Here is a 9,433-nt window from a genome sequence, read left to right on the forward strand (position 1 = left end):
TAAATAAATGCTATACTTGTATGTAACAGACACCCGCCATAGCAAGTTCGGCTTCAAGCCATGGCATCAACCTGTAGTTATAGTCGTTATCGCGACATACACAGGAAGTCCGCTGATCACGTGGTGTTCTGCAGGTAGCGGATTGTTGTTAGTTTGGTATTGTTGAATGCTTATAGAACCAGGTAAACAACAATTCAGCAATATATGAGAAGGAGTGGTGTTGTATTTGCCAATCTTTCTGAAACAGAGCAATACTTCTTGGGTAGTATTGAATGCAAATGGCTACTAGTTCAATATACATTTCTGAGGGTGCTTCAGATTCAACTACATCAATTGCAGGTTATTCATACTATGGCTGTAAGTAACGATTATTTTTCATAATTATATTATACAATCTATTTGTTTTTCTGTAAATTATGACTGTTATTGGTTTACCCCTCCTGGAAGCCGTCACCTTATCTTGGTGGATAACCAAGATAACTAAGTCCACTCAACATGTTCCATGGGGGAACTTGCTATGGTCCAAAGGTGTAGCATTACAAGATCTAACATTGCTTACCCATGCCTGTCGTTCTTATTTTCTCCAATAAAGACTCCGACCTGGGATGCATGTGCACAATACCAGTTAATTGCATGCCATTTGTAACCTAAAAATGTCAGCACAGTCATAAATTGAGCAGCTGTAATTGTTTTTGTTTAAATAACCACCTATCTGAAACCCAGAATCACTAACTTGTATTTTTCTTTTGCAGTCTGAAGAAATTGACACGTTGACAAAGGATCGTTCCTCTTTATTCATCAACGGGCTGACCATAGGCAACATAAAATGCTCCGTAATCAGAGATGGTTTGGATGTGGATGGGGATTGGACGATGGACCTCCGGACAAAGGATGCAGGAGGAGGGCCCACATACAATATTACTATAGGCAAATCTGCAAAGGTACGTGCTGAGATAGGTTGGACTTTGGCTCATTCACAGAAGCCATGATAGCGTTCTTTGATGTCAGCCCAATCTGATTCTATCCCTTAGTCCTTCCCCGTTCGTCATTCCCCTTAGCCCTTCCCTTGGAGGGCCTTGATGAAGGGGCAAATGGCCCTAAGAATTGGGACAACACGTCAACACCCCTGACGCCCTGCTGGCTGTGTCGTGGGCAGATGTGACGATTACATTTTAAAGATGCCATCTCGGGTCAAATGAATGTTACTATTACAAATGACTTTTTTGTCAGTTTGTGCAGTTTCTAAAGGTGACTGGTATTTTAAAATTGTTTCCTACCGCGTGACGGGGGGGGCATTTCTATATTTCATTATCTACTCAAAAAGCACGTTTTATAGAAGGAACATATTGACAAACTGACTTTATGGCCTAACGGCAGCCAATAAGTAGCACCAACAACCATCACAAAACCCATTACCAAACATTTGTAAACAAAAACATCTCAGGATACAATACAAAATAACTGCCACTGTTACAGGAACAATGTATATTAGTTTGGCATTTCACAATTTGTAGCGTTGATAAGACATGAGTACAGTTATCAAATAGACACTTATTATACAGTTATTGAGATTTGGGAGAATTTCCAATTTATATAAAAGTAATGTGGTTATTTACATTTAGGTATTGGGGTTTTCCTTCAGAAAATTTTAAAATGTGTATATAGGAAATGTATCGAACATAAATGCATATGAAATAGAGATGTAATCTAACCACATTTAAATGCATATCTACATTTGAACTGGAAAGCTGGAAGAAAAAAAATTGCTTCAGTGTCTTGGTTCATATTCCTTTAAAAGGAACTCTAGAATTGCAGTTTTGCACTGGGGTTGTAGTTCTGGGGTGTTCTGTGCTGTTCTAGAAGATGGTTGTCTTGTGTTCCTGTGGAGAAAAAAAGCGTTCGGTTATTACATTGACCTCGTGTGTTAAATAAACCCGATGTCTGCTGAGGATATTCACAGATAAATGGTTCATGACGATGAAATACTGCATGACATTTTAAGGCTACACTTTAACAATATGGACAGCGAACGTGACTGTATACTCAGAAGCCACATTACTAGCAATGGTACATTAGCTACGTAGCTTCTGAATGTGACTGAGCTGTCTAATAATTCTTTCCAGTAGTTTAAAAAACTAACCAGTCGGCCACCGTGCCGCCCTTCCCTATATTATTGTAGGTAAATGATACAATCACCGCATAAGTGAGGTGTCTTCACTTTGCTGAATGCATGCAGCTGTCTTCGTGTGTGTTTAGTCTGTAACCTTGTTACTGGGTAGAACTGTCCTGGAACAATAGCAGAAGCTGCTTTCATCACTACCTCCTGTAGCAACAGCAATGACGTGAATGTCAATTACACAGCCCTCATTCACCCTTAAACACTGTGTCTGGGGTTCCTTCTTTCAAAGCAAGAAATTCAATCACAGCTCCGCTTCTGACAGGCATCGAACGACCTCATTTACAAAACTGCTGACAGGAAGAGAAAAAATAAAACAAAAGCAAGTACTTAAACTATAAGCTGAAAATTTCAGAAAACGTCAATTGGTAGGTTCATTAGGGCTCATTAGTTTTTGACTGCTCCTTGTAGAGAAATTAAAGAAATCATTCCCAAAAGTCGTCTTGGGGTTGTAAGGGTTTTAACATGCTGTGTTGCTATTGTTTTTTTAATTCGTTTTTCTTGGTCCTCTTTGTGCTACAGCATTGCTTTTCGTCATGGGGAATGCAGGTGTCCATGGAGGGAAGCTCCAGATGCGAGTACATGGTATGGCGGATCACCTGAGGAAGGCTGGATATTAAAGTGTCCTGTGCCACCACAGCCAGTCAACCCACCCACCCACCTACATACCGTCTACCTACCACCCTGTTTCATTTCACTTCCTGTTCTAGTTGCTAGATACTTTTCTTCTGCTCCCTATTCCTCGCCCAAACCATCTTAAGTTGATCCATAGCCAAGACGAGCTGATGCCTAATGATGTCACTTGACTAAGACCAGCAAAAAGAAAGCCAAACACTTTTTCTTTGGTGCCCACTGACACAAGTCCCACAATATGTGCTCCCTTGCAGAGCAGCCAATGCCTTCTTTTGATTGGGGCGCTTTCGCAGTAGCTCATCACGTCTTCCTCCTCTCACAATTTCTTTTCCCGCTGTTTTACACTGCTCCTTCAGGAAAAAAGACCTTCCCGTTAATAAAACATTGGACACCCTTCCTCACATCTGTGCACCCACATCCTTGTCAAGGTGTAGTTTGGATCAGTTAACAATCATAATGCGGAGTGTTACTGTGCCTGTACACACACCAAAAATCAAATGGACATTCCACAGTTACCGGCTCAGGCACTTAATACTGTTTTTCTTTTGCCAGCTCCTGTAATGTATGAAAGGCTATCATTTTGTAGAACAATAAATCTCTCTCTTTCTAACCATCTGGAGTCTGTTCTTTAGTTTTACCCCAGATGGGACCAAGTACAGTAAAAGCTCTGGTGTTGATAGAAATGTGGTGAGCATGGATCTGGTGTCTTGTTCCCCACGGAAGCGTCACTCAATTTGAAGAAAATCATTTTTCTGTGTTGACAACTAAAACTGGAGTTGCCTTTTATCATGCACTGCGCTCAGTCCCTAAACTGTAACATCCAACTGATAAAGTAGTGACACTCATTAAGAGATGGGTTGCTTGGAGCCAATATTTGCTGTTTATTGGATAGTGTATTCTTGTGCCATGATGTAGAGATTAATTTTGCCCACCCATAACTTGCCCTTCATTGGCTTTGTTTCTTCTCTAGCTTCAGCTCCACTGTTCAGGCCTTGTGTACTCATCAAATGTTTGTTGTCCTTGCTGATTTCTGTTCACTAGTTTTCGTGCATCTGGGATACACTTTGTCAATGCATTGAATTAATTATGCATAAAACCAAGAATGCCATATATTGATTTATCACCTTGTTTACAGACGATCAAAATAAATTTATTCCAACCAGAGAAGTGTTTTTGTCCTGCCGTTTCGTTTGTTCTCGTGTAGCAAACTGTGCAGTCAACGCGCTCACACTTTGTATACTGGTTAGCAGCCATTTATTTGTTTTGGAACTGTAAATGTACAGTTGACACCAGATGTTTACATACCCAAGTAAAAGACTATATAGACAATTTCATTAGTTGAAATCTGTGAAGTTTATGTACAGTATGTGTCTAAACAATTTTGGGAAACCCAGCTGTTGTCTCCAGGTTCTGATTGGTTTATGGTCTTGACAAATACAGCTACATTTGTGGATGGTATTTGAACTAGGAACATCTGAAGTTGCTTTGTGTAACACAGGAAAGTCAGAAGAAGTCAGCAAAGATATCAGTATATTATTGAATTGTGAACTTGCAAAAAGTCTGGTTCAACCTAGGTTGCAATTTTCAAATACCTGAAGCTACCACGATCCTCTGTTGAAACAATTATATGCAAGAATAAACCCCATGGGAATTTCCAGCGATCATACCGCTCAGAAAAGAGAGTGGTTCTGTGTCCCAGAAAGGAACGTGCTTTAGTCTGAAATGTGCATTTCAAAAGGTAAAGAACGAAAGCAAAAGACCTTGTGATGATACTAAAGCTGTCGGTGAAACAGAGTACTGTATGCTCGTGGGCTGATAGGCCACTCAGCCATTATTTCAAATGAAATGTAAGCCAGTTAAGAGTTTCCAAATGCCTTATTTTTGGGACAAATGTCCTGTAGTCTGATGAAATTAAAATTAAAACTGTTTGGCCATAACTGAGCATCGTTATGTTTGGTGGAAAAAGGGAAGCTGGCAAGTCTGTGCTTGAACACCATCTGAACTTTGAAGTACAAGGGGGCAGCATCATGTTGGGGGTTGTTTTGCCTTCAGGAGTGAGTGGATGGGTTAAAAAAAAAGACAAGACTATCAAAAGTGGAAGGAGAGCAGGGAAATATTTCACAACACACAGGTCCATGATTTTCAAACACTGCAAATTCCCACCATGCAGAACCCGCTGCTGTGGTGGCCTCAGAAGGTGGACAGTTAGGCCAAGTTGTGCAATTACCTGGCTGTCCCAGTGGCAAGCACAGCAAGCTTGAGGATTTGATTCTCAGGCTGGAAATACCATCATGGCATAGCGGGCTTTACCCAGGTCCATGCGCGTGTGTTTAACAGGTACGTTCTGCATAAATTTCATGTATGAACTATGGTCGGTGAATATAGATTACAGAGTGTTACAACTGATTTAGGTTAATTTTGCATCACTGAATCCAAAAATGACATCCATTTCTCTTGTGCAGGTCATGTTTTTATGCCAAGTTGTTAAGTTTATTAATCAAATGTTACAAACTTTGCCTACTGCAAATTTAATTGTAAACATTGATAAAAGTACCTGTTAATTGAGTGTTACATCATCATTGCTCAGAATTCAGGGCATGAACCTCCGTTTATTTGAACCTCTAAAGCGAAAATATCTACACGTAAACAAAAACGTGGCCACAGTTCAAAAAGTTGATTTGGATTCAGCACATCAAAACTGTCCAAAATCAGCAAAAAAAAATCTTAAGACAAATTTGTCGACAAGTGTGATTGCAAAGCATTACCTCTGCCTGTGATTAAAAAAAATAAAAATTACAGCACTGAAACAATAACGTGATCAGCGTCGAGTCGAAATCGACTCAATTTAGTGTCGACTTACAAAATCTGAAGTCATGCAACCTGGTCGCCAGTCCATCTTCTCACAATAAAGCTTCTTGAAAATAAAGACTTTTCTCCTATATTCGCAAATAACTTTTCTATTAATATTATGACTACATTTTTGTAGTGTTCTGTCTTTTTTCACAAATCCTCAAGTGAACAATTTATTCTTTTCCTCTTTCCCTTTTCTATAGCGCCTGTCTTCATTAGCATCGCAGGTGAGCTGGAGCCTATCCCAGCTGACTTTAGGTGAGAGTCGTGGTACACCCTAATTTTCTTCTCATAACATGACTATGAAATGACTTTTTTTGGTTGGTATTATTAAAACTTCATTCTTGCAACACAATGACTTATTTCTTGTAACATGACTTACTGTTTTACTTTCCAGTGATGGGCTGAAACTGCTCTGTATACTGTGTTCTTTCCACTCTGTACTTAAAAAAACGTGGCTGGAGAAGAAGCGGCATAGCAGTTGAAGAAGCCTCAGTGTGTATGTACAGTAAAAAATGATGAGAGAGTGTCACAGTTTATACATATGGTGATGAGTGTATTTACGCATTGCTCTTCTGGACATTGTCTTCGTTTTTCAGGAGTGTCTTATATTAGCGACTCCAATACAGTTGGTATGTGTAGTCCTAGCACAGGTTCCTTCAACACTTCATTCGCTAGCTTGCAATCAAATGTACATCTGAATATGCAGGGAGAGGATATTAAAGTAAGCAGCATCTTTTGAGGGGTTCCCAACAAAGAGTCAAGCTTGAAGTAGGTCGTGATCGTGGCCTTCAGGGCTCGACCGCTGCATCTGGACCACCACGGTCTCCACATTGACCTCCTCCTCGCTGTTGCTGCTTTCGTCCAGCTCGTCGTCCTCGTACTCAGAAGAGGAAGACTCCTGGCCGCGGTCGGAGCGAGATGCCGCCGACATGGTGCCGAAGGAGTGGGCGCTGGTGGAGGCCAGCGAGCGCAGCAGCGGGGTGCTTTCGGACGCCTCGTCGTTCTCTTCGGCGCCGCTCTCCTCTGAGTCGGAGTCGTCCTGCGAGGGGACCACCTTTTGCTTGCACACCGGACACGTTTTCTTGGTTTTGGTCAGCCAGGGGTCCACGCACTTGCTGTGGTAGGCTGTGGGGACAAATGCTCATTAAATGTGGTTCTTAACTAGAACTGCATCAAAAACCAAGGGAATGAGCTACACTTAAATTGACGTCAACTTGTCGAAAATAACCCTCACCCTGAAGAGAGCAAGAGACTGTGCGAAAAAGGTGGTACGGATCTGTTATTTTGGTTCCCTAAAAGTATTCCCAAGTGGAACACAAATGATCGGAACCAAACTGAACTGTACTACTTGGTGACAGGCCTTGAGAGAGAGTGCCAAAAAGTGCAAGGGTACCCTTACAAGTGTTCCCAATGGAATCATACCGAACTGTACTCTAGAGCAGGGTGCTCAAAAGTATAGTACAGTGCAACCTGTTTTTTTTGTATGCCCTAGCTTTCGTACAATTTGGTTTGCCACAATTATTTTGTCAAAGGTTTTTGACACAGATTTTACAGCCACTCCATTCATTTCTCAGTATCGATCCGTCCATATCCGAGGCATTTCGTAAATTATGTAAAAACAAGGAGGCATCGGTGTAATATCCTGTCCAAAGTCAGACCTTCAAAATAAAAGCATGCAGTATAATCAAACAGTTTTACCACGCCTTCTTTGGCTACATGGGGGCTTCAGTGCAATTTAGCTGTTGCACAAACAAAATGGTTTGAGCACGACTGCTAAATAAGCCACCATTTAGCTGAGGTACTTTTATTTTGAAGGCCTTACCTTTGACAGACTGTTACACCAATGTTGCTCCAACTTGACCGGGAAAAGCTTGTTATTGCTTGGAATTCTTCATAAAAGCTGACATTAAGTCTTCAATAAAGGTAAAGGTGATGTTAAATATCATTTAACCACTTCATTAGTCATTGATATCTATGGAAAAGTAGTTATTCTATGTACAACCCCAATTCCAATGAAGTAGGGACGTTGTGGTAAACATAAATGTAAAACAGAATACAATGATTTGCAAATCATGTTCAACCTATATTTAATTGAATAAACTACAAAGACAAATTATTTAATGTTCCAACTGAGAAACTATTGTTTTTAGCAAACAATCATTAACTTAGAATTTTATGGCTGCAACACGTTCCAAAAAAGCTGGGACAGGGTCATGTTTACCACTGTGTTACATCACCTTTTCCTTTAACAACATTCAATAAACGTTTGGGAACTGAGGACACTAATTATTGAAGCTTTGTAGGTGGAATTCTTTCCCATTCTTGCTTGATGTACAGCTTCAGCCGGGGTCTCTGTTGTCGTATTTTACGCTTCATTAGGCGCCAAACATTTTCACTGGGAGACAGGTCTGGACTGCAGGCAGGCCAGTCTAGTACTCACACTCTTACTACGAAGCCACACTGTTGTAACGTGCAGAATGTGGTTTGGCATTGTCTTGCTGAAATAAGCAGGGGCGTCCATGAAAAAGACATTGCTTGGATGGCAGCATATGTTTCTCCAAAACCTGTATGTACCTTTCAGCATTAATGGTGCCTTCACAGATGTGTAAGTTACTCATGCCATTGGCACTAACACAGCTCAATACCATCACTGATGCTGGCTTTTGAACTTTGCGTCCATAACAGTCCGGGTGGTTCTTTTCCTCTTTCGCGCGGAGGACAAAACGTCCACAATTTCCCAAAACAATTTGAAATGTGGACTCGTCGGACCACAGAACACTTTTCCACTTTGCATCAGTCTATCTTAGATGAGCTCGGGCCCAGAGAAGCCGGCGGCGTTTCTGGGTGTTGTTGATAAATGGCTTAGAAACTTAGTAGAGTTTCAAGTTGCACTTACGGATGTAGCGGCAAACTGTATTTACTGACATTGGTTTCTGAAGTGTTCCTGAGCCCATGTGGTGATATCCTTTACACATTGATGTCGCTTTTTGATGCAGTGCCGCCTGAGGGATCGAAGGTCACGGGCATTTAATGTTGGTTTTCAGGCTTGCCGCTTACATGCAGTGATTTCTCCAGATTCTCTGAACCTTTTGATGATATTATGGACCGTAGATGATGAAATCCCTAAATTCCTTGCAATTGTACATTGAGGAACATTGTCCTTAACCTATTCGACTATTTTCTCACCCACTTGTGCACAAAGAGGTGAACCTCGCCCCATCTTTGCTTGTGAATGAGTGAGCAATTCAGGGACGCTCCTTTTACACCCAACCATGGCACCCACCTGTTCCCAATTAGCCTGTTCTCCTGTGGGGTGTTTGATGAGCATTCCTCAACTTTCTCAGTCTTTTTTGCGACCTGTCCCAGCTTTTTTGGAACGTGTTGCAGCCATAAAATTCTAAGTTAATGATTATTTGCTAAAAACAAAGTTTATCAGTTTGAACATTAAATATCTTGTCTTTGTAGTGTATTCAACACAGATGATCAAACTACACTATTCAGTGCCAAAAGTGCTTAAAGTGTTGAAATCCTTCAGCTTATGTGTCCAGAGAGTGTACATGGAGACTGGACTCACCATGAGAACATGGTAGGACCCGGAGTTTGTCTGCTTCTTCGTACTCGTCCAGACAGATGGCACAAACATCGTAGATGTCTCCTGACAAACAAAGCACATTTTTTAATTGCTTTACTGGCTTCCACTAACACACTTGGTGTTTTCCATCCGTCCATTTTCTTAATCGCTTCGCCTCATACTGACAAGGATGACTTTCC

At 41.1% G+C, this 9,433-nt stretch overlaps 1 protein-coding gene across 1 annotated transcript; it reads right to left on the reverse strand.

The window, feature by feature from the left end:
- Positions 1-5,272: 5,272 nt before the first annotated feature.
- Positions 5,273-9,360, reverse strand: LOC133473204 (E3 ubiquitin-protein ligase RNF13-like; the record flags this gene model as incomplete). Its single annotated transcript, XM_061764766.1, has 2 exons — positions 5,273-6,787; positions 9,237-9,360. Coding segments are annotated over 2 exons (492 nt in total), but the record flags the coding sequence as incomplete, so codon positions are not given.
- Between the last annotated feature and the right edge of the window lie 73 nt (positions 9,361-9,433).

This window comes from Phyllopteryx taeniolatus, unplaced genomic scaffold (genome assembly GCF_024500385.1).
Source record: "Phyllopteryx taeniolatus isolate TA_2022b unplaced genomic scaffold, UOR_Ptae_1.2 contig_195, whole genome shotgun sequence".
Classification (NCBI taxonomy): domain Eukaryota; kingdom Metazoa; phylum Chordata; class Actinopteri; order Syngnathiformes; family Syngnathidae; genus Phyllopteryx; species Phyllopteryx taeniolatus.